This window comes from Lates calcarifer, linkage group LG12 (assembly GCF_001640805.2).
Source record: "Lates calcarifer isolate ASB-BC8 linkage group LG12, TLL_Latcal_v3, whole genome shotgun sequence".
Classification (NCBI taxonomy): Eukaryota; Metazoa; Chordata; class Actinopteri; family Centropomidae; genus Lates; species Lates calcarifer.
In genome coordinates, this window is record NC_066844.1 from 26,854,214 (window position 1) to 26,880,564 (window position 26,351).

A 26,351-nucleotide genomic window follows, 5' to 3' on the forward strand; every position below is an offset into this window, starting at 1 on the left:
TTTCTAGAGTAAAGGCTCTAGGTGAAATGGTGTTAGGCTGCTGTTTAGTCTTTGCACAGGAAATGAAACACTAAGGAGAGGAAGGAGTGAAGACGGAGGGGGGGGCTCTGAAGCACCTTGGTTTTCTCAGGCTGTGGACTGTCACAGGATTGGGAGGGGTGAGGGGGTTTCCTAGGCAACAAATTACCAATCAAAATGGATCATTGGAAATTCATCAGGTTTTTTCAGCGTGCACTCTCCCTGTTTTCTAAGGATTCTGTTTGAATTAGACTGACAGCTGGTCCAGGTACAGGTTGTAAAGTCTCAGATTATATAAGGAGTGCAGGGAATCTGCCTGTCAGAGCTGCAACATGGCGCGTGTTGTTGGCATTTCAATCCCCTGGCTCCACTCCCTATGGGTGTTTCCTTTACAAAAGGTCTACGAGGACCTGATCTGCCAGATTCTATAGGATGAATGTATAAAAACACTGATAAACATAGAGTCTGCGCTGTCGAAGAATGCAGCTGTCGGGTGTATTAAAAGAGGTTTGCAAGCCTGGGCAAACATGAACAGTTGTCTTAGCTTCCTGAGGCATGTCCTGTGCAAACAGAACTGGAGATGACTGGTTCAGGTCCACGCTGAACAGACCACGGGCCCACTGAGTACACACTCTCTCTCTCACAGGTAGACACTCATACATACATGCATATGCAAGCATGTCCACACTCGCTCAGTGTAAACAAACACAAGCACACATGTGAGCGCCCAGACCACAAAAATGCTGTTGCGTTGCTGTGCAGAAACAGGCCGGACCCAGGGCTGTGGTGATTACTGTACGAGCAGAAAATGAATGTGTTGGTATGAACAGTTGACCCTGTGATCACATTCAACACATTCCCTAAACTGAGAGTGTGATTACAGTCACTATTTTGGTTGAGACGTTTGTGTTACAGATAAGTACACTTTATTTTACTGTAGTTTCACACATCTAGTTGCTTCCGTCTGTAATTGTCACAGTGACTTTACAAGCCAACAAAAGAAATCTCACTCATACACTACTGTGGGCAGAGCTTCATCGCAGGGAGACATCGTTGATAGTAAAGCCAGATAAATCACTGACACTGAAAATACTCTTAACTAAAGCTAAACTTTTGAAACCACCTGTGATCTGTGTCGTGTTTAGATCATGTTTGAGTTATCTGAAGATTGCACAGGAGGTTAGTTAGCTGGTAAGGCCACTGAGGATTGGTCCCCTGCCATGTGCTGTTTGTGTCTGTGCCTCTCTGAGCCAAGTATGTGTGTGACTCCCCTCCCTATCACTACAAACCCACAGTCCCCCCAGGCCCCTTTTTGCCTCAGTCTAGTAAACCACCTCTGGCACTTTTGGGCTTTGTTCATAATATTTTCATTGTAGCTTTGCCTTACTTTCCAGGAATTCCACTCGCTGTGTGTTGATACTCTGCCTTTGTTACCCAGTCATTTTGAATGACGACCACCCTATACTTAAATGTAGATGTAACTGCATTCCTCTCCTTCTTTATGTATCGGTGCTCAATCTGAATCTTTACACGTGTGTTTTAAAACATCACACCCATGTGCAGCATGATACTTCAGTGATGTGAATAGTAGCTGCATATTAATTTTAATTTCTTGATATTTTTCAGTAGCTGCTTTAGGTCTGCTTCAGCCGTCAGTATGTTGATTGGTATGTGATGTGTTGGTGCAGCTGAAACTGAGTGTTCACAGTGCAAACACAGCACTGCTGGCACTCCTGGTTTCACTTAATCTTTGACACAAAGGCACTGGCATGTGGCTGGGCTCTCAGACAGGTTCAGTGACAGAGAGAGGAGAGAGAGAGTTGTGGATATGCAAACATACAATGCAGGAGAATTTCACAAGTTCACAGATTTCACATCTTAAAACATTACATTTCTTTTTTTCTATCTACATAAGAAGATTACCTTTCTGTCACAGTCAGTTATTAGGACTTCCTGAAGCAAACAGCACTCTTGCATGACTGATACCATGCCTGGTACTTTGGTCACCTCAAGACCTTACTCTGGGTTTGCACAGAGACGTCCACACTCCTGCCAGTCTGGATAGGATGATTTATTTGCCTGCCATCCCATAATTACCCACTGGGTAGATGGGAGGACCTCTCTGAGATTATAGTTTGTCTTTGCAATAAAGAAAAAAAAAAAAAGCCTGAGACTTTAAACGATTTGCCAGTAAGCTCTTTTCAAGGTCTTTTGATGTTTTATCAAGGACTGAAACATTAATTGGAAATATTCACTATCCGTATAATGATGGGAATGTTAAGCAAACCATCAGAAACATTTTAAAATGCAAAACATTTATTTTTTATCCAAATCGTCATGTTATCTACAGTTGTGTTCTTAATTACTGCAATTCAGCTTGTTTGTACTGAGACGTTACCTCTTGGCGCTGCAGACAGTTGTTTGCAAAGTTTGATATCTTTCAGATGCAGAGATGTTTTTTGTCACAGTCTCATAAGTATCAAATGAATATTTTGCACATCAAAAGAATTGTTCCTGTGTTTTTTGGACACGGCTCGAGGCTGAAAGAGGGAATCCAAAATGAAAAGTGGTGACCTCCCATCAGACTCTTTGACAGGATTTCGCTGACACCAGCCGCGGGTAATCACCAGCTTTTTTGGCAGGAGAAAGGCGTCAGTTCTTACAAGGTATACACCACCTAATATTCTTTTAATTGACTTCAGAGAAACTGTATCAAGATGTGCTGATGAAGTTACAAATTGGCTAAAGCAGCTCACTCTGAGAGCCAGATCTCCTTGTTCCTTTTGGTTTGGTTTGTTGTACTTTCTGCTGCTCCGCATAATGACGAGGGTGGAAGAGTGGAAGATTTCAATTACTCAGAGAAAGTCAAGGAGGTTGTTGAAGTTTGAGAAATACAACACGGGCTGGTTGCTATGTGGAGATTGCGCCCATTTGGAATGTAATTAAATTGGTTTGGCCGCTTGCCAGTGAAAAAAATACATTCCTTTCTTCTCATCTCAAATGAAAATGTATAGAGTGTTTTGCTGAAAAATACCTGGAGGGAACAGTTGGCTGTTGAATATTTGTAATACAGCTTGCATTGTGCAGTTGAAATGAGTTTTGAGATGAGTTATCCGTTGTGGTTTCCCCTTTGACATTTCAAAGGTATGCAGCTTTTGAACCATGGATTTACTGTAATCTATTTTTTTCTATTATTGATGTGTGGTTGAGTTATAAACTGTAAATTGGCTTCTCTGCCATTTCACTGACTGTGCCATATCAGAAACCACGAGGCCACGGTGCAGACACACACTTTGTGATGATGTTTATATATAGTCACGTATAAACCCCAGTTGTTGGTCCCAGGCTACATATGAAACTATAAGAGACCATGTAGAGTGTGTTCATCTTTCACCGGCTCTTCAGCCCCACCACAAACTAACCAACACATACTGAACATTACTGTTCTAACTCGAAAATAATGACCAACTGAATTCTATGCAAGAAAACACACGAGTGAAAGTATAGAGGCTGCTGCACAAAGTATACACACTGAGGGACTGCAGTGTGTGGCAGAGGTATAAATCTGTGGTGGTAATTCAAAATCTGCAAATGTTCTCACATACACTGGGAGAATTTTAAGAGGCAACCAGTTTACAGCGCTGAAATTACAGCCCTACTTTACACTGGATTTAAAGAAAAGAGAACGTTTCAACAAAGAAATTTATCATAATCCATAATGCCTGATAAATAGATGTGCACGAGGCCTACTGTGTTACCACTTCCTTCCTTTGAGCTGTGTTAAGATCAACAGTAATTGACACTGAGGTTGTTTTGGCACTCATAAAGTACAAAGTGATCTTCCTCTTCTTCGAATGACCTCAGAGCAATATGAACCACAATAAAGAAAACAAATGCTGTCAGATTTTTGTCTCGAGATATTTGGAAAATTATACTGTTTACATTCAAGAGAACTTTCATGGTTTCTCTTCAGGATTTTTTTGTTGTTTCTGGCTGAATAATAATAGCCATTTCTGACCAGTCACAGCAGCGTGAAAATGCCCTAACAATTGTATTATGGGAAAGAGAGGAGAGAGAAAGAGGAACCAGCAGATGAAATTCAGACCCATAAATGTGAGCTGTTAGGTTGTTGTGTGTTTGTTGTGGAGTATTATAAAAATCCAGCCGCCTCTGATCCACTGTTGCCTGATCTGCAAATGGATTGAGCTGCCTGGCCAAGCTGCTCTCGCAAAATCAGCCTGGCATGGCGTTATAATAGCTTTTTCTTGTACGTGTCCTGTCAAATCAACTTAGCCTCTTCGGGTGCTATTTTAGTGTTAGTCAAACAGTCGATAGAGGATACTACAAGTCCTGTGTGTCGCCACTTGTCCCCCGGAGAGCACACGGAAATACACTCGCATGTCCAACGCCGTAATGCCACCATAACCCCCACGACACTTTTAGAAAGTGTTCTCTGAAACGGGATCCACGGAGCGAGGTGGAGAGGTGCAGAGATGATGAGCTAATTAGTGGGGTCTACCACTATTGTGCTAATGGCTGTTTGCGGATTTGTGGGCGCTGTAGCGTGCATGTGTGTGCGCTCATGCTGCACGGTTGATTTTTAGTCAGAGGCTTAATCCAACATGCACATGACAAAGCCTGCTAAGTGAATCAAAAAGCTGTGTATCAGTGGAAACAAGGCTCCCCAGTCTCCTGAATGGAACTGAGAAGATAGAGCGAATGGGCACAGATGCATGCCAGCACACCTTCAGGGCATTGATGCTGTGCCATAATGCTTTCATGCGCCTCTCCTGCCTATGGTGAATGTAAACTCACATCTCAATAAGGTGTAGGATTTTTTTAATGTTGTCTTTCATGAGTGCCTTCGCCAGATATGGTACATTGATGTAAAAAGATGTGAGTAAACATGAATGTCTGAACGCAGACTTAAGGATACTGTTGAGCTGTGAAATGATGTAAGTTTCTACTATTGCAGCTCTGTACTTGTGCAAGAAACTAGCAAACAAACAACTGACAGAGAGGAAGAGGAGATGGAGAGATAGAGCTTTATCTGGCGCACAGAGAGAAAGAGGCAGGTCGAGCAATTCTGCAAACTTATAGAGAAAAAAGTCAGTAGAATGGTATACCACACATTAACATGGATACACACACATATTCGCACAAACCAAGACAGAGTCCTCTTTCCTAAGCATGCACGTGCTGACATGACACCGGGCTCTCACTTTCAATTTGTGCTCATGCACCTGCTCACACTTACAGTTATTTTCATTACAGCACAGTGAACATCAGACCTACATCGAACATCAGTGCTCCTACCACACTGCGATCACACAGTTTTCAACAAGTTCTCACTTCTAAGTAACAAAATAGGCTGTTTGTCAGTGCAGGACAGTGTCAGAGCCTCATGACTGTTTGCCTTTATGGTTAAAAGAAGATAGTTCTGAAAATTAATTGACAACAAAACTGTCAAATATTTGCAGGCTCTAGTCTCTCAAACGTGAGGATTTACTGATTTTCTGTGTGATATGTTTTTGTTAGTTGAATATCTTTGGGTTATGACCTGTTCTTAGGACAAAAGAAGCAACAGAAACCGGCAACCAACAGGACAGATCTATAGATCAATCAATAACAAAAATAATCATTATTTGCATGTAAACCATCCATCATCTGGATGTGAACGATCCACTATGTTTGGATTAGCACTAAGTGTAAGCTCAGGTAGTTTTAAGATGTTTTATTAGTGCTGTCCAGTTCCTACAGAGGACAGTCTGGTTTTATTTCTGAGGAGGTTTTGTGGTCTTTAGGAGAGGAAAGACATGCAGAATGTGGAGAGGGAGCAGTAATTCACAAACCACTGCCTGACCTTTCAACAACACTTCCAGGTTTTCTCACATTACAATAACAATCCTGCTATTTCTTTTTGATAAGGCCACACTCTCTTAGCTGCGGGGCCAAGATTTGATAGTTTTAATTTGTATCCACACTTAAAGCTTGGTTCTGTAAAACAGACTATTCCTTGAAAAACAGACCTCATGGGTCATGTATGTAAGCAGCTATCTTGTGTTTTATTGTTAGGTGATTTCTAACTGCTATAGTATTATGACGGGAGCAAAGGAGGAAGTCAGGTGACGTAGCATATAGAGCAACAAATCCACATTAGGAGGATGTTTGGGTGGATGGATGAGTCGACAAAACATGGGACTTTCACAGAGGAAACCACAGTTCGTTTCCCGCTGAAACCGGTTCTAACGGAAATGTTGTTGTTGTTTCAGAAATCTACGGCCGTTACACAACCATAGCTGTGTTTTTATTATTGTAACCATGAGAATGGATGCAGGTCCTCTAACCTTTAAGAGGTACTTATTTTAACCCGAGCCACGACCTTGCTCTAAACCTAACCAAGCTGTTTTTGTGCTGTTACCTAACCAAACCATGACTGTTCCATAGGCTAAACCACACCTTTATTATTGTAACCCTGGTGATGAAGGTCCAGTACGCCATCGTGCTGCTGTAAGGACTCACTTTCAGGAAACACTCCTCTAAGTTGTATACAGTGGTATGGACAAACAACCTGAATGGTGATCAAGATGGAGGATTAGTTGGTATAGTAAACATACACAGGATTATGGTTTCCCTTTACAATTAAATGAGATTTTCTTTAGTTGATCAGGCTTGTTGTTATTGTATTTGGCAACTACTATCGCTAAGCTGCACAAACAAACACAAGCAACAAAGCAGCACGAGGGGTAAGCAGGTCTCATGTACAACATGGAGGTGACAGATGAACTAATTGGGGATTAACAGTTAATAACCCAAAGTGGTGAGACAAGTGCCGAGCCCCTCTCTCTGTGCCAGAGATTTCTTTCCTATGGGTCGTGCTCACCTGCCACGCTTTTGTTTCTCCCTGCCTGGATTCTCGTCCTCCCTGTCTCAGTCTGCTGCCTTTTCTTTTCTCTCCTTTCTCTAACACTTTTTATTCTCCCTCTCAGGATGATTCTCATCAGCCTGTATTAGTTGCAAATGCAGAACTAAGTGGCTGTGACAACATTCTCAGATGCTCCAGCTGCCACAGATTTATTGAGTTATTAAAGTAATGTACTGTGATTAAAAATGCTAATTTTCCCTAAATCGTATGCCAGCTTACATCGTTTTTTTTTCAGAGGCTGATTTAATTACATGGAAAATGAAACAAGGCCCAGTGATTCAATCTTTGCAGCCAATTGCCTCTCCATACAAAAATGAATTACCTCATGATACAGAATTATTGTTTGGGCTTCAAAAAGTGAAATGACGGCAGGATTGTTGTAGATTGAATAATCAGAGCTTTTGCTGTTGCAGTGAACTAAGTGTAATGTGCACAGATTATATTTGAACTATTACATATATTAGGCTAGCTTGTGTTTAGTTTACATATCATCTCAGCAATCTCACCCCAGGCTATAATCTGAAAGCAGGGCTTTGAATTGAGTGTAAAAAAACTGATCCTTTAAAATGCTTATCTTGCTGCTAAAGTAAGCCACTCAGTACATGTAGGTTAGTTCTGGTTTTACATTGAAAGCATGGGTTTTAAATAACGAGAGGAAAAAAGTTTCCCTTCCCAATATTATTATGAATTGTGTCTTCGTCTCTTCTGAATAATTTCCTTTTCCCTGGGGGCTTTGTTCACTGTGCTTGCCTTGGCTCATTTTGGCCTCTTCATTATGCATTGCATTCATGTATTCGTTTATATAATGTGCAACACTGCAGCTTCATTGGACAAATCTCAGTCGTTTTAGACAGCATTGTGTATGATACATTTCTTTGAATTCCTGCGTCTTACTTCCACTTGAAGCAGTCACTTTCTCCTGCCACAGTTATTTTGCAGAATATGCGAAGCCTCTTTTGAACATCGCCGGATTGAATCAGCTACTGAAAAAGTAATTCTCATTTAAATAATGAGACAGAACTTTTTCCCTTGATCACTTGATCTTTGCATAGCACTTCTGCTGAGCAGCAGATAGCACACGCTCTGCTCTGTTATTCCAGCCCTTTAAAAACCACTGCAAGATGACCAGAACAGCTTCACACATTTCTGTGTGTACTGTAACAGATCCTCACCACCATCAGCAGCACTCTACAACACTGCCCTCTGAACAGGACCTATAGGTGAGCGTGTGAAATATCCGTCACCGTGTCAGATGGCTTTTCCTTCTCTGGAAAGGACCGACTCGTATGTAGAGTACGAGGCTCCGGCCTTCCAGATGTCCTAGACATAACAGAGGCCTGTCAGCTCTGTGGCTGAGCTCTAAATGGGTCACTCTCCTTGATATCACACAGCTCCTTCACAATGACCCCACTGTTCTCCTGATATTACAGCACACCAGGTGGCTCACTGTGAAAGTCATGGCCAGACAAATATGGACTGCATGTGTTTGTGAGCCGACAGAGAAAGCCATGAACATGTGCACATGTGACTGGTGACTTTGTTTAAGGTATGGAAATGGTTTTATGGAAATGGATCGCTAGTTCTCAGCAGAGCTTATAGAAAAAGCTCACTGATCGGTTAAGTATTGGATTTTTTCTCTGTGTGATTTCAGGTATCTCATGATTTAAACCTTTAAAACCAATATGTGGAAAAAGCATCTTCATTGATCTGAATTCATGTCTTCCAGAGCAGTATATACATAGCTGTATGTAACAGCATGCTTTACAGAGAGCTCTGCAGAGAGGAGTAGGAGGGTAGTAACAAAAAAAAGGAGAGCGGGAGAGGGGGTGGGTGGATGGCAGTTCAGTGATTTCTGATTTATGGTTTGATTACAGTCTTTCCATCCTGCCCGAGACCGGCTGTATTTGCTCGCATCACGTGAACTTTTTCTCACATGGCCTCGCGGTGCAGCGAGCTCTGGCTCGTTCTGCTCCTCGTCAAAATGAAACACGCGTTTGCACATAAACACACACACACACAGACACACACCAGTGGGATGGCATTCAGGCACATGCACAAATACACACTGATTGAGAGATAAAATGGAGAATGGCTCTTTTAGTCAGCTGAGCAGCCTCCCCCCTCCACCAGCAGCCTGCCAACCATTCAATAACATTTACCTCCTAGTGGGAAATAATGTTGATATTCATAAATGTGCCTGGTAAAAGTGCAAAAAAGTTTTTAAAAAGCAATTTAAAAGACAATGCTGTTTGAGTACAGGTGTGCCCCATCTTGGGTTCATGACATCCCACTCATCAGGATGAATATAAACAGCAAATCTGAACGAGGAACCTAAACACTCTTCATCTAGAATGTCAGTGTCGCAAAATGGTGGCACTTGATGAAGCCTTGAAAATTCACACAATGGACTTCTTTTTTTCACCTGTAGCCGGCTGGATATTCTCCGCTGAGCGCTGCATTCCATTAATAGTCTAGGAGTGATCAGACCTTGGCAAGAAAGAAACACAGTAGTGGAGTGTGCTCCCTTTATGTGCCATTAGTGTTTTTAACCAGCATCGATTCACCTGCATTCAGACCATGCTGGTGTATGAATAGGATGAAAGCTGCACTGAAGGAGCCAGTCACTGATATCATATCTCCCCAGGGCATTCATTAAACTGCCATTCATTTTTTCTTCTCAGGCGTCCTCAGGCCTCTCACTTTGAATTCTCTAAATGCACATTCTGTACCAGGGACTCCCGAGCAGAGTGGAAGCAGTACATTCGAGTTCACCTCGTCACTCAGGTTGGTTATAAAAGGCTTCAGGCAAGTCAAGAAACAGTTAAAAAAATCTAGGTCTTGACTTGTGACTTTGGCGGGATGGTTCCAGCTGTCAAAATGCAACACTGAAAGTTTGACAGCTCATTAGAGCTGGCCTCACTGGTATTTTAAAAGTTGCTCTTTGGCTGTACATTTGGCTTTTAGTCAAACCCAAATTATCAAAATTTCTTGCTAAGAAATCAGTATATGGTGTTTGTTTTGACTCATAACCAAAAAGATGAAATTTGATTTTATTTATTCTTCTACATTAACTCCTACATTAAAGCTCTGTTGGTGGGAGTGTGGTAGCGGTAATTCGTTTGGTGCTGTCTCTGTGTTGACAAACACTTGTGTGTGAGTAAACACTACCTCTGTCACTAACTACTTGCTAAACCCTTTTGTCAGGGGTGTTGGACATCCTGACAGTTTTCCTCATCAGGTTATGTTAAAGTTATCAACTGAACAGGAAGCCATCTTGTGCTGGTGCTTAAAGAGGAAGCTCGTCACAACAGTGGCCATTTTACAGGGAGTATGAGTAGGCGGGGTCTCAGATTTGATTGGATAATCGCTGGCTGAAATGACAGCCGGTTAAGGTAAATGCTGAAAGATATGCGAGTAATTTGCTTATTATGAATGCCTGTATATGTTGACATATTGAAGAATGAGGTTGGGTCGTGTTGGAATGATTACCATGTATATTCTTGTCTTTGTCCCAGAGCTCTGACCTGATTGGCCAGTTTGAACTGGAGAGGTCAGCAGCACCTTTGAGTGAAGAACACTAAGTTTTCCCCTCATGTTTTTCTTTGTTTCGTGTTCTATCATTGGAGACTACCAATAAATGTTCACCTGTTTTTTCCCTGCACACCTCCCTGCCTGCCTTTCTTCCTGCACCTCATCTTCTAACAATAACTTCAACTCCTGACATAATTACAAATCAGTGATTTAGGAGATGCTGCAGTACAGAGTAACGTACAGAGCGCTGCAGTCACAGACTGGTCATTGTCTATCACCAAAACTGGAGCCATTAGCTCGACTCCTTTGTACAGTACAGGACAAACTCAACATTTGAGTACGCAGACGCTGCTGTTGACTCAAACAAAATGTGACATCTAGTGGGAAACAGTGATAGTTACAGTAGTCTATGTTGCTAGCTTCCACTTTACGAGTGAAACACAAACTGAGCAGCATATTAGGTTGACTGAAATGTTTCACGTTAGAAGTCTTCCTAACAGTACATGGTGCCTCATAGTTCCTCACCACAGGTATGGGAGAAATAAGAGGACCTTATTTTGACAGGTCAGTCTGTACTACTGTAAATGAACACACACAACATATTATTTAGAGCAAAACCTGCACCAACATTAGCTCAGTCTAGATTACATTTTACAGCACATCACACAACCTCTGTATTGAATGCCAAAACAATTCTGCGATATCCAGAAGCTTTTTCTCACCAAACAGTTCATTGTACCACAGACTGCGAGCAACATGTTGAGCCAGCTAGCTACCTCTGACCCACCGGAACAGCTCCCTCTTCTGGGACCTGGTTTACAAATCGATTATAACGATGTCAAAACACTTCTGTTTAAAAAAATAAAATTATGCTCATTCACACACACACCACACACACACACACACTCAATGCTAAACATCAAATTTAGAGGTAAAAATTAAGATTAAAACCCAGAATTAGTGGAACCTATCTAAAGTTTATTTTTGTTATTTAGAGGCTGAAACAGCAAACTGCTAATGGTTTTGTGGATGGGACATCACAGTACAGTCAGCCTGACAGCAGAGCTTACAGAGGACCTGATTGTTTCTGGCAGCACTCACAAAGATCTCAGATTAACACCAAGTGAAGCTGATGTAAAAAAAAAAAAACCTGCGAACACCAGGAAAAAAAAAAGGCTAACCAAAACTGATGGATGAGCTCGCAGCGGTTCGGGCATCGGCAGGTACATTTGAATATGAACGGCCCCGACTGAAAGGTTATGACCCATAAAGAGGGGGAACGATTTGAGCAAAGCGTGCAGAGGGGAGAAATGTCAGAGTGAGAATGGCAGGAAATATGTTAGTGACAAGGAAAAAGCTGCCCCTGGTATTCTAGAGCCCCGATGAGTAAAAATAGGGCATTGGGCAAGAAGGCAGGAAACCAGCAGAGCGAGGCCTCTAGTAGGAATTTCTTCTGGGGAGGAGAGATAAGGGACTTAACTCCCTCCTGTCTGGGCCGGCTGACTTTAACATGCGACATGTGATCACTGATCACTTCTGTTGAGATGGACAGAGGAAGAGGAGATTGAAGAATTGAATAAATGATTTGTGCACTGAGTGGTGTGTGTGTGTGTGTGTGTGTGTGTGTCAGAGTGCTTTCTGTTGACTTGTCAGTTATTGAGCATCGACAGGCCCTTTTAATTAGGTCAAGACTTGTGATGGAAACCACAGATCACACACACATGAGGGCTCTGTCACGCAAACACACACTCATACACACACACACACACACACACACACAGCCTACTGTATAAACCATGCACACACACACACACTGAGGTAATGGCTAAGTAGTGGAAAGTACCGTGTGTGAGAGTCTGAGGTTCCTCAGGTTAGAGAGTGGAAGTTAGACAATAAACAGTGGCCTTATCAGACTCTGGGCAGAGCTTCCAACCTGATAGCCCAACATATCACTCTGAATATTAAAAACAAATATGACCTCTACACCAATTGCCTCAGCCCACTCACCCCTGTGAATAAGCAGTTTTAATAGAAAGGACCCTGAGTGGTGAGTTTGTGTCGGTGCTGGGGTTTCAGACGGCGGCGTGCATTAGCCTCGACCCTGTGCTTCCTCCCTGTCGTTTTACCACATCACTCTGATCACGCAGCATTATTTGATTTGCGCCCGTAGTTACGTGACATCACTGTCACAGGATTTATCAGGATTTTTTACAAATTAAATTTACCAGCTCCGGTGGAATGTGAGATCGATACCCCAGAAGAGGCGAGACGACGAGATGATTATCATACCATTGATTACTGTAATTTGTGCGGTGTGTCAGGTTTTTTTTGCAGGGCGTTCTCTGACACCTACACAGTCGACAATCTGACCACTTCTTATAAAGAGTGGGTGGTTCAGGAGTTCCCGATGTTGATCTTGTGAAGTCAGAACTTGCTAACGCATCTACTCACGAGACTAAAAATAGTCCACAACAGCTTAACATTTATACCAACAATGGAGTTCACTCTGACATTCAATACCTGTTTTCAAAAAAACACAACCCTGGATAACCATGATGAACTTCTCCTGATGAAAGATGCTTATTTTCTGTTTATCAGCTGGAAAAAGAAAAGACACATAATAAATGAAAAATGTTTCTTTTGGTTGTGTTGTTGATAGAGCTGATCACATTCTGACTGTACGCTGCTGTGAGAGGAAAGACTAACCTCTGGACATGGAAAAAAAAGTCTCACTCATGTCCCAGTTTTTCTACTCCCCTTTCTTACTGTAATGAATAGTCTGCCACTTAAAAAATGTTTAATTACCCCAGAGAAAAGGTAACTGGAAATTTGGAATAATACACAAGTGGGAAAGTAAAGATCATCTTAGTATTTAAGATTTTGGGAAAACTGGATTTCTGCCGTGCTCTGACAGAATAGTGGCTCCGTGTGAAATATGCTGCATGATAATTAGAGTTCAAAGACAGGAGAGCTCACACTGACGAGAGGAACGGCGTTACATAAGTGTCCTTAGTGTCCTTGTTGTGTCCACTTGCTGTCATATTGAGGACACAGCCTTCCTTCCAGCGATATTGTGGCTGTATGAGACAATAACCTAAATACCTGTCGGATTTCTCTGTTTCTCTCTCTCTCTGATTCTTAACCTCACTCTATCTTTGTGATCCCATTTCATCTTCACATTCTCACTCCTTCTCTCCCTCTCTCTCCCTCTCTCTCCCCTCTTCCCCGCACTCCCTCATGGTCACTCTCTTAAGTGATTGCTACATTTCATCTCATGGTAAATCGGCCGTCAGCCCGGTGAGCTATCATTATGCAAATGATGGGCAATTCAATTTCAGTTGGTCGGAGGGGGAATTTCTAATTAGGGTGAGGCACAGCACTCAAGATGGAGAGAAAGATGTAACGGCAGAGGGAGAAGAAGGCAGAGAGGTGCTGTGAATGTGTGGAGGAGGAAGAGGAGAAGTATCCATCCACGAAGTCAACATCTGCATTACAATTACACTCTTCAGTTAGCTGTGCGTCGCTGCCTCCTGCTCTCCTCATTGTTTCTCTTCTTCCTTATCCAGTTCATTTTAATGAAGTGCTGAGTCTGACGTTTTTTTTTAAACATGTAAATGGTTTCTCATGCTCAGGGCCAGATTTATGACAACATGTTGATGTTTTCACTGCAGGAAAACACTGTTAACTGTAAATTCAGGAGAGATGAAAACAAAGTGTAATCACATTGATAAACTTCTCATGATACTGTGGTGAGTTAAAGTTCTCAAATTAGCAAAATGTCAGTTTCACATGGGGAGAAAGGAGGGCTGTTTAGTGTAAACTATAAATATCTGCCTTTGACTCATCTGCTACTTACAGTATATCATTACACTTGTCTCATAACTTATGGCCAAGTCATACATGCATTAAGGGGGGGGTTCATTTTACATTTTTAGCTCTTGATGTTTTATAGGAATTTCCTCTTGGTGGTCAGAACCACCTTTTCTGAGGGGACTCGAGGTCCAGTTTCAGGTCCTGTCAAAGTCTCAGGTCAAGTATTTGAGTCAGGTCCTCACAAGCAATTTGCAAGTTAGTTGACCATTAAGATGATATAACACTTGAACCTGGGCTGCAACTAATGATTGTTGTTGGTATTGATTAAGCTGTTGATTACAGGTGACATATTAAAATTAAAACTATAAAAAAATAAATTGTATTTACAATGATGTAAAACATCATCAGATTAAAACAATCATCTTCTGTTGATTGACAAATCAATTATTCACAAACAGCTACAGTCTGAACATTTTTCTTTGAGAGCTGCTTTAATTTAGTTTTTTAATGTAAGCTCAGACACTTTGAGTTAACAGGTCATATAATGAAATAGTCACAGCTTTTTCTGGATTTCTTGGACATAATATTTCAAGAGTCAAGTCTTTAAAAGAATCAGGTCTCAAAAAAGTCAAGTTTCACGTCCTCATTTTTGGGCTTCAGTTCATCTGATCTGAGTACAGACTTCAGGTCCATGCTGCGCTGACTATGTGACAACTTTTAGTTTCAGGTTTTAGTTTTAGTGCGTCTGGACACAGACTGAACAGGGACGCTGAAAAACACGTGGGCCAGTTTCCTACAACTACAAATTTGAAATCTATTTATACTGAAAGGCGTCGTTAACGAGCTCAGCAGAGTGAGAGATGAATAATGAGATGTCAAGTAAATGAACTGTAGCTCACTGTAGAGTGTAGGTACAGAGAGGAATCATATGCTGTAAGTAGACCTTTGTCTTTCTCTTGGTCTTAAGATATTTTTCAGTAATATAAATTAATACTGAATATTCAGATTTATCTATATTGGTAATTTTAACATTTTCAGTATGTATTACCTTTACAGTTCATTCCCATTACAGCACCTTTACAGCAAAACCTTTAAAAGTAGCTGTGGTGTCTGAATGTGATGAATACAATTAATATATTTGCAGTATGTGCAGGTTTGTGAATTACATTTTCACAAATGATTTTTCATGATGTGGTGCTGCTGTCAGACTGGACCAGTCCTGTGTAGCAGGTTTATTTTGATGGAGCATGTTTTTTCTTGCCATCGCTGTAATGAAGCATTGGGCTTGTCTGTGTTTTTTATTTATTCAGCAGCCCAGAGGGACAACATGTTTCCTGCAGGGAGAACAAAAGAAAAAAAAAAACACACACTCTTGGTCAGACTGTTTCATCTTGATTGAGTGAATGCGCTCAATTTAGCCGAGGGTTGTTTGCATAGTTAGGTAGATTTTTTTGGTTTTTTTCTGTGTGTTACCGCTTCGTTAACAGTTGTTTATTATTTGATCTATGGGTTGGTTCATCACACACTGTCCACTCTGTCTTTGTGTGTCCAATCCATGTATGTGTATGTGTGTGTGTGTGTGTGTGTGGGAGTCACATGTTCATGCGGCCGTTTTGACTGTTTTTGCACATCCACACTTACTGTATCTGAACATGTGTAGGTGTGTGAATGTGCTGGGTATCAACCATACATTCACACATGAGCACAGGGACACACACACACACACACACACACACATACACAGAGGGAGGGAGGGAAAGAGAGAGAGAGAGAGAGAGAGAGAGAACAGAGGATTCAGCTGAGATCAGCAGCTCACCCTAGGCTGTCAAATATTCTGTCAGCACAGCCCAAGAATCACAATTGGACTCTTTGGGAGGCATTAATTCAAAGCACCGTAACAATGCTCTCTGAAACCAAATCAACTGCCTGTAGTCAGCATATCAACTCTCAACTAACTCTCTCCCTCTATCTCTCTATCCATCTGTCTCTTTCTCTCTCTTCTTGCCTCCTCTCTCACTCTCTCTTCTCGGTCTTTGCTGCCTTGTCTTTTCCTATCCTCTCTCTCTCTCTCTCTCTCTCTCTCTCTCTCTCTCTCTCTCTCTCCCTCAAATGTGTGATTGAACTATTAAAAATATGTTGCTAAAGCTGACTTACTGTACAACATTCCCCAATATAGAAAGCAGCTTCCTCTGCAGCTCAGATCTTGTGAAAAGTACCAGTGTCATTTGAAGTTAATGCATCTAAACAAAAAATTAGCAAAACTTCCAGAAATGCTCAGATATTTATATTAACAGAGGAACAGCACATTTTTCAGTTCTGATCTGAAGTTGCTTTAAATTTAGAATCATTTCAAACAGTACTATATGATTGTATGACATGATTTTAATAGGACAAGGACACGTCCTGTTTATTTACAGAGTAATGCAAATTATATATCTCACTGTCTCATTACAAAACAAAATTTAACATGTTCTGAATTTCTTTTACGGCTACAACTATAATCTTTGGCTTTGTTCATTATTTTTCAGATCAGGTTGATTAGATATTACCTATAAAGCGGCAGTAAATCATTTAAAAATTCCCATCAAGATTTTCTAGGGCAGACATATTATTTTATCCAGTCAACACCTCGACTTCCATTTAAAACAGAAAAAGAGGCAAAATGCCACATTTAAGGAGCTGGAATCAGAGAGTATTTTTAAAATAAATGGTCGACAATTTATTGACTCATTATCAAAATTGTTGGACATTAAATTTCTATTAAATTAAATTCCTTTTCAACACTGCTCATCTTGCTGCCACTTTTATTATATTTGTCAAGTTTTGTTAAAGGACATTTATATCACAGTCAGTCAATTAAATCAGATGATGTTCAGCAGGCTCTGCTCTCCTGAGCAATCCCAACTTGTTAAGGAATTATTCTCCTCAGCCTCTGCCTGTATTAAAATAATCTAGCTTTTACATGTACGTCTATTGGAAAAAAGTTTGTTTTTGTATTAGCTAAATCTTCTTCCAACCATCTGTTTTCTGCCTTTAACACAGTAGTCGTGGCCGGCACACAGCAGAGGTGCTGGCTCTGCTCGTCAGTTGTTGGTTGTAAGTTGTATTGTTGTAACGCCATGTTGTTTTGCCTTCAGGAAACAGCCTCATAAAAAAAGATGAGGGGCTCAGAAAAAAAAAGATAAATGAAAATGAAAAGTTTCCTTTCTCCCCTCTGTATCGGAGAGAGGAAGGGCACCAACTGCACTTTATTAATGTGCTCCATCTCGCTGGCTTTTGTGTCAAATGTAATACAAAGGGCAGGTGTGTGTCTGTGTGAGACAGAAAGAGACACAGAACGAGCAAATTTCTATCATCAGGAGTTATTCCAGTGCATGTTATCCCTGGCAGGAGGTGCAGCGTTATCAACTGATTTCTTTTCTCTTACATTCAGCTTTACCATAGATGAAGCCTGATTACTGTTCTTTTCATTTGAACTGAAGCAATTTAGTCTTTAATTTTGCACTTTGATAAATCCTAAGACAAACTGTACTTGACCATTAACTGGAGCAAAAGTCTTTCATCACATCTATCACATTTATTCTGCTTTCCTGTGTGAATGCAGCATTTAATCCACTCAATAATCTGCACTTGTACTCAAGCTCTGCTTAGTATCTTTGGTACACTTTCAGATGGTGCTGTTGAATTTCCAGTCACACCTGAAAACACACAGCCAAGCTCTACATTGTTGTTCCAGTAGGTACAGAATCTACTTTCCGTGACAGCCCCTCAGTAGCTGCAGGCGGACCCACAAAGTCAAGTTAGAAAGAACAAGAGAAAGAGTCAGGGAGGAGAAAGGAGAGCAGCACAGTGTCATAAAAGTTTGAGAAATGAGCACAAAGTCAGAAACTCAAACTGCTGCTGATGCACAACCTCCACTTTCATCATTAATTGTATTTCGTAAGAACAGCGCAACATGTTCACCTGTTTGAAAGATGAAACGATACAGTAACAGTTAAAAGGCCAAACTGAGGTTAAGGTGAGGAACTAGCACAACACTGATATGTTTAGAATTGGGTTTTCCGTCACCAACAGTAGACAACATCTTGGCAAGAGTTGGGTTAGAAACTGCCTCAATCAAAGGCCCATGTGACCTCCTCACCCTTACTTTCCACTGTACGTATTCAGTGTTAAACGACATCAGCGTTTTAACACATTATTTTAATTTCTTGAAATGCCAGTCGACTGAGCTGAGAATGGAGAATAACTGAAAAAAGTGTGATACAGACAAGTACAGATACATACAGATTGATAAGAAGCAAGAGAGGGAGGGAAAGTTCAGCTTCAGCTTGAGAGTCTCCAGCTGATGTATTGTGCTCCAGTGTAAATCATGATCTGTGTCGACTAGTGGAATAACAAAAGCTATTGGAGAAATATAAACACAAGATAAGGCAGCGAGAGGAAGGGTGGAGGACACAGTGAGGAGTGATAGAAAACAGAAGGACGAGCCAACAGGAGAGGACAAGTGAAGATGGGAGATATGCAATATGAAGAAAAGCTTGTGTTAAATTAAAGTTGAATTTTAAAGATGATTATATAATCAGCTGCCCCCACTGCAGAAACACAAGTGTAAGCATGTGTTTACACGTACAGACTCACATGTGTTTACACCAGGAATGGATGGAGAGTCAGCTATAAATAGCCTCAGCGCAAATGCTGGTGTTGGCCAGTTATTCCCAGTGGTGTGATCAGTAGTGTGAGTGTCAGTAGTGGCCTGAGGCAGGTAGCCCCTGGGTTCATGTCCTGGTTATGGTCGAGCTGCTTAGACCTTAACTGACATCTTTTTCACACACACACACACACACACACACACACAGCTCATCTGTGTGACTCTCACTGCTGGTACAAAACATAGATACACACAAATACAGACAAGAGGAATATAACCAGAAAGATCTAAACAGTTACTATAAACAAATACATGGATATGTACGACACACATCAATATGTTTTTACAGTTAAGGCCTGTAGTTTGCAGCTTATACTAATCAATGCTTTGTATTGATTCATTCTATTACACAAGTACTGGGTTTACAATGAAATTTAAACACATTTTTTTCTGCCTGGACCTTGAGTCATATATTAATGTATGCTCCTTTCTGTGTTGTAGTTTCTGATATGCTGCTTTAGTTTCAGTCTGTCCTTTGAAATAAACAACACTTAAATGTCAGTGTCTTCAAGGTTTATAGGCTGGAACTCACAGATGGTGGCAGGAATACTGTAGATAAATTAACATCAAAAGATGACATTGAATCCTTCCTGTCTCTGCAAAGTGAGGACAGTTTTAATAAAGTTGAGCAGCTTAAAAATCGGACTAATTTATTATTATATAATACGCATTACTGTAGTACACACAACCTCGCAAGCTGAACTCTAAATTCAGCATCGGTGTGAAAACTGAACCAGTATCATCTATCACCAAATTAAATGATGGCACGTTCAGTGAAAAATTCATGAAGTAAAATGATTCATCACAATGCAATATGCAAACCAATTCTGCACATTGCAGCTGGTTTTGTCTCAGACTTAAGTCTCCAAAAAACCACAGAAGAAGTGATTCATACTCTGTTTTTGACTGTCAGACCACCACAGCTAGAAATCAAACTGATATTATGTAATATGTTTATGCAACCGAATTGACAGGATAATGTGTTTTAGGAGTTAAAATATCAGGAACAACAGCACTAAAAGGAGCAGGCTGAACTGTGTTGGCTGTTGAGAGTGAGAATTATTGATCCTCTGATGTCAGTGTGCATGCATTGTTGAGTGCATACTGTACATACAGCATGTCTCCATAATGTATAAATACAGTGTGCACATGCATGACTGTGTGTGTACATATGGCCGTAAGCACTGTATACCATAGATGAGTGATAGGGTTTCCCTATAAGCTGGTCTGGGCCTTGCATTCCTCTCATTGGTGGAGTTTGATGTGCGCAGACCTTTTGGCTAATCTCAGAAGAATGTCGTCTACAGACACACATGTGTTCCATTAAGTCCAGATCTGCGTAAATAATATAACATGCAACAGCTAACGTTTCAGGTAACCATACCCCCACAGCTGTGCCTTTGGCTTTACAGTGCCCCACCAGCCCAGCCTATAAAAAGGCAAAGCCAACACACACACACACACACACACACATACACATATCTAATGAATGGATGTATCACAGACTGTCTGACACAGAAGGCTGCTGGGTTTTGCTGACTGGGTGTTGAGAATTAAATCAGATAACAATATGTCAGTTTGGATTCTTTTCTCTTCTCCTATTTTTTAAATAAATAATATCAAACATTATGTGGTAACAATAATCTTTACTGCACGAACAAAGGTGGATTTAACAGGAAATATTAGATCTGATGATTCAGTATTACCTATATTTAAAAACACATCAATCAAAAGTACATTGTACTTTATGCAGTTGTGATAACACCATCTTGGCCTGTTAATGTGTCATTTGGCTTCAGTTAAATAATGTGTTGGCAGACATTTCACTCACTCGTAGTTTGAAGCGTGCTGCGCGGCACTCGTCCTCGTGAATGCACTTTTTCAACATGACTTATCAGACACAGTCTGAAACTGTCACACGCGTTGGTGTAATGACAATCAGGTAATTCTATACATGAGTTTAAGTGTGTGTCACATGGCGGGAGCCGTGCGAAGGAACATATCACAAGCCCGACTTCCTACCCCCATCCCTCCCCCTATTGTTAATGGTTCCAGATCCAGACGACCATCATTGGGTCTTTGTGTTTATTGTCTGCCTGATCTGCTTGTGCTGATTGGCTCGACTCTACCGAGCAACAGGACAATGTTTGCTTTTGCTGTCTGCCTGGGGAAGTCCCTCTTGTCCTCAAACAGGCCCTACAGTAACTGATACAAAGTTCAGAGGATGCCAGTCTCTTCCTGGTGTGGTGCAGCATCTTCCTGTGGCTGCACACCAAAGTTAGTTAGAAACTGCGAGTGACTGATTTATTTATGTATTTATTTATTTACCTTGCTGCTCTCAGAGAGAATTACAGTAACATGAGCAAACAAGTGAACTCTCTGCCTTCTGCTCTATTTTGGTCAGAACGAGAGTGTGGGTGTGCAAGATTTAAAAAAAAGAAGAAAAAAAAAGAGGCAGAGGTTAGACTCAACATGGTGTCAGGCAGAGATGGTAAACTGCTGGCAGCATCTGGTTCTGGTAGAAATATCACAGAAACCTAAAGCCAGCCAGAAAGTGAAAGAGAGGTGATGAGGGTGAGAGCGCCTGAAATGAGGACTAGAAAACAAAAGAAAGGTGTCAGAGAACAAGTGTAGAGAACAATGCTTCTTGCACTTGCAAACTGTTGTGAGCCAGCAAGGAAATGTGAGGAGTTTGGCTGTTGCTGTTCTGGGTGCCAGCACTCCTAATGAGTCTGTCAGGGCCAGTTAGTGCAGCCAGGCCTGCTTGTGTCCCCTCCAGGCCGCAGACAGCTGTTATTAGCCCCGTAATGGCATGCCACAGGGCCAGATTAGCCTGGCACACTGGAGAAATATCAAACATTCACTTACTGTGGCTCCTTTGCTGGCTAAAGCAGCTATTCTGTGAGGCATTCATTTAGCTGCGATGCTGGCAAGCTACCTAACAAGGCACGAAAGAAAGCGAGAGATGCAGTGAGAGATGCAGTCAGTGTACAGTAGCTCTGCGAGGCAGAGAGAAAAAGAAATGTTTGACTGGACGATGTACAAGGCGTAACATACTGATCTAGAGCCATGTTTCATGTCAGAGTAAAAAACTGCTAAAAATTCCATATAATTATTCTACATTGCAAAGAGAAAACTAATTTAAAATCTTGAACTGAGGGAGAGTGTAAGAACATTTTCAGAATATGTTTTGAACGCAGGACGGCTGCTTTGTTGCTTTATTAGTTGTTGGTTTTCAGGGCGGTGCGGCGCCGGGGAAAGTTGTAAATGAGAGTTCTTTTTGATAATGCTGGGTCATCATTATGCGAACCATATCGACAAGATGGCCGCTGCTGTCTACTCATCTGTTTTCACCTTTCATAATGAGCACAGGAAATCAAAACCTTACACAGCAAGTATGCTCACCCTGCCTCAGGGGATAACCTACACTGTGTACAGTCTGTGATAGGCCTACACCATTAGATCAGCATACTGTTAATACACACAGCTCTGCTCAGAATGCTGCTTTAGAGGGTATAAATCATGCTCTTTGAGCCTGCTATTTCTTGAATATTTTTCATGCATGGTGTGTTACATAAGCTTCTGCATACATTGCTTTGCAATCACTGTGCATTTAGGCCCATAAACACAATCTGCAAAGGTGTGTTTATGGCTGCTGCGCTGTAAAAGCGGAGTCCTGCTCTGCTCGAGTGTGAAGTGGATTCACGTTTGATTAGAAATGAGAGGCAGGGCCAGTTTTGGTGCGTTCACTGACACTAACTCACTTAAATATAGTTAAACAATGCACATCTCACTGCGTAGCAATATGAAGCCCTGCCCTTGAATTTATTTGTGTCAGCGCAATCGCAGGTGTATCTGGGTGTATTTTGTGAATGTGGTCATGTGAGTGTGAGTTCTCTGTTTGAGTGTTTGGTGACCTGACAGAATGAACGTTAAAAAGAAGAAGGGGAGAGGGGCAGATTAAAGCAAGTCACAGAATAAGTGTGAGAGAAAGATAATGTGATATTTGTCCTCATTAGCAGACTGCATGGATCAAGTGTGGCGAAGCCACTGAGCACTATACATAGCAGGCGGCAGCCATAGTCATCTCCAAATCTAAATCCATGTTTTTATTCTCATTATTACCAGTTTCTGCATCACCAGCTGCAGCATTTATTTCAACAGCAGGCAGTGTACAAAAGCTAAAATAGACTCTCCAACACCAGGGAGAAAAGGATCTAGCTCATTTTATCAATTAACACACGTACATAATAGTCGCACAAATCAGATGACAGAAATAACAAGCAAACTGTTGACCAGCTGTTACTGCAAGAGATGTTAATGTGACAATGGCACAATATCAGGGAATCACAGAGGTGAAGTGAGACGAGTATGGCTGAGAGTGAAGTGAGAAGAGAGATAAAGACAAGGAGTGAGAGAGTGAGGTTTTAAGTGAATCCTGGGAGGTACCCCCGCTGTGACTGTAGGCCCCGGTGTGAACCCCACTGAGCTGACACTGTCTTTCCCTGGCAGGGACCACTTGTTGCGAATCATTAGCTCCCCAGCCGCTGAGGACTTTGCCGCCACTCCTTCAGGTTGTGTTATACAGCTGAATCCCACATGGAGAAGTAGCAGGCTTAGAAGCCACTGCACTCTAATTATCAGCTGTGCAATGTATAGAAAGATGGAGTCAGTAAGACTACAGCGCAGTGCAGGAGCCCTGGCTACCAAACACAACAGCTTAGTTCCATTAGTGCCGCGGATGAGCCAACCTTATCCAGTTATTATGTGTGGTACTTCACCATGAGGTGATGTGATTTAACATGGCAGCCGATGTGCAGGCTTTGTGACTGGTAAACAAAACGAGGATCATAACAAGACCCACAGTGAAACGATCCCTGCTCTCTGCATGAGAAAATGAAACTTCAGTAACTTTGGAACTAAATTAGCTGGAAACAATTTGAATTCAAATCTGTATCTTTTCACTTTATTAGAGTGTTTGACGTGTTTCATCCATGTGGAGTTTCACACTGAATTAGCTGAATATACTGAAACCCTCCCTCTCTCTCTCTCTCTCTCTCCTTCCAGAGCAGATACGCTGCTGCAGATCGAGGTGTGAGGCTCTACAGTTCCCTGCCCATGCGCCCAAACCCTGACGGCAAGAGACTGCCCTCTACTGGGGTAAGACTCTTCTCTCTTAGCCTTCGCTCACCCCTCCTCACCCCTCACCCACTGGTCTCACCCATACCTACATGTACCAAAACACCATCTTTAACCCTTCATCATCCAGTGAGGTCCTCAAAAGAGCCCCCCCCTCATTTTTTTTTTACCTGTCTAATACACACAGTAGCTGGGAATCACAGTGATAGAGAGCTTATGTGTAGAAACAGCTGATGGATGTGATCACCAGTATCTGGACACTTCCTCTATCATCCTTTAACCCCACATGCCACCGCCCTCCTCCTCCTCCTCCACCACTCCTCACTCCACAGATTCTTCCCACGCTCACTCTGATAGACCTGCTCAGTCCCCATCCCCAAACCATCACTGGCCACCGCAGGGCTCCCAGTACAGCACCCATCTGACTTGGTGGTTTGTGTGGTATCTGTCAGGTAGTTTTTCACAGAAGTGTGTTGCTGATAGACCAACGAATGTACCTGAGCAGAGACATGCTGTGGCATTTTTTTCATTTTTTCTGCCTCTGACGTGTTTTAGTTAAAAAAAAAAAAAAAAAACCAACAACAAAAAAACTGAAGGGGCAAATGTCGATGAAGTGAAAAAAATTTTCAATATTTTGGTCATTTTCTCTTTTTCCATCTTTTGTCATAAAGTAGCTGTATTGGCACATCAAAGTCTCATTTTCCAATTATTTCATTATATAATTGTGTTTAATGAAGAAAAAGAAAATGATTAAGTTTATTGAAGTTTAGCGATGCAGCACTTGCAGTACTTCGACTTTGACAAAGTGCTGGAACAGTCGGGTCTACTTTGTTTGTGAAACCTTTCTTTCATTTTTTAAAAATAAAAAATGAAATCTTTTAGTATTGTGAAAATCATAATTAGGATCTAGCTTGCCTTGCTTTTATGCATTTATGTGACAAAGGAGAGAAAATGAAAGAACAATAGAGCAAAAAAGAGAGAATTTAATTTCACATGTCTCCTTTTTTCAAGTGCTTTTTGAATTATCTCTTCACTGCTCCAGGGCTCAATGAGAGGAAGAGTGGGTGAGTGAGGGAGAGGCAGAGTAAGAGGGACAGACAAAGCGAAAGCTGCGTAATATTGTTGGTGCGCACCTTTTTTAATTACAACAGAGATTGTATTGATGTCTCAGGCCACATGTCCTAAATCATTTATCAAGGGGGGGAGTGCTAACAAAGCATTTCTAAGAAACCCACCCTCTCCCAGGGCCTGGAATCATACGTTATCTAAAGTGAATATTGTTAATGCTGCTCTGTGGAGAGACCCACTTACAAATCATGGGAATGAGTTCCTTGTCAGGACATGCGTGAGGTGGTAAAGATATATATCCACTTTCATCTGATCCTCTGTTGTGCAAATTAAATCAGCATCTAAATCTCTATGCAGGAGTTGTTTATAAAATGAAGAGGGCCGTGTTAAACAGTGATGGGTAAACATTAATGTGTGGAAAAGAACATTTCTAAATCTCCTGGCTGCTTTGTTCTGCAACAACTTAAAGATTACATTTTTTGTGCAGATTAGAATTTATCAAAAGGAGACAATATGTGCTATTTTCTGCCTCCCTCTCTGGTTTTCTGTCATTTCCTTTTGTCTGTTATTACCTGGCTACAGCGTCAGTACAGTAGCAGGCTGTAGCTACAGGCTGCATGGAGAGGAGGAGAATATAAACCACTTAACATGCAGGAGGAAACCAGACGTTTTTCCATTGCACTTATCAGGTGCTGCGGTGAGAGCAAGTGTCAAGGTGCAGTAGGTCCCTGCCCCCCCCACCTTCCCTCTCAACCCCCAGCTCCTCTCTCCTTCCTCCCCTCTTCCTTCCCCTGCACACCCCTTTTATTTTCCCCTGATCTCTATCTCTGTCCCTCCCTCCCTCACCCCCCCCCCACCACTCACCACCCTTGGTTCAGTTAAAAGTGGGCTTGGCACTTCCGCAGCTACCCCCCCTCCCCTCCCCACCACCACCACCACCACTTCTTTTCTCTCTGTCAAACTAACCTCCGACTCCTGCTCTTCACCTCTGTGTTTCCTGTCAAGGTGCACTGCCCACCTCCACCTCCCCCCCCCACACACACACCTCCCAACCACCGACTCTGCCCCCGCAACCTTTTCCTTTTCTTTCTCTCAACATCTATTATGGCTCTAAATGCCTACAGTTCATTTTTTAAAATGCTCGGTGCA

The 26,351-nt window shown here is 41.7% G+C and overlaps 1 protein-coding gene across 4 annotated transcripts in view; it reads left to right on the plus strand.

Annotated features, from left to right (window-relative positions):
- Nucleotides 1–26,351, plus strand: part of tox2 (TOX high mobility group box family member 2) — a 101,717-nt gene that overhangs the window by 21,827 nt on the left and 53,539 nt on the right. For 3 of the 4 annotated variants that reach the window (XM_051074405.1, XM_018703862.2, XM_018703864.2), the window contains exon 2: nt 24,063–24,155. In XM_051074405.1, coding sequence (XP_050930362.1) covers nt 24,114–24,155 — 42 coding nt within the window. In that variant the 5' untranslated portion in view covers nt 24,063–24,113. Of the gene's footprint in view, nt 1–15,062; nt 15,221–24,062; nt 24,156–26,351 lie in introns of those variants that run through there. The other variant, XM_018703863.2, reaches the window with a different exon arrangement.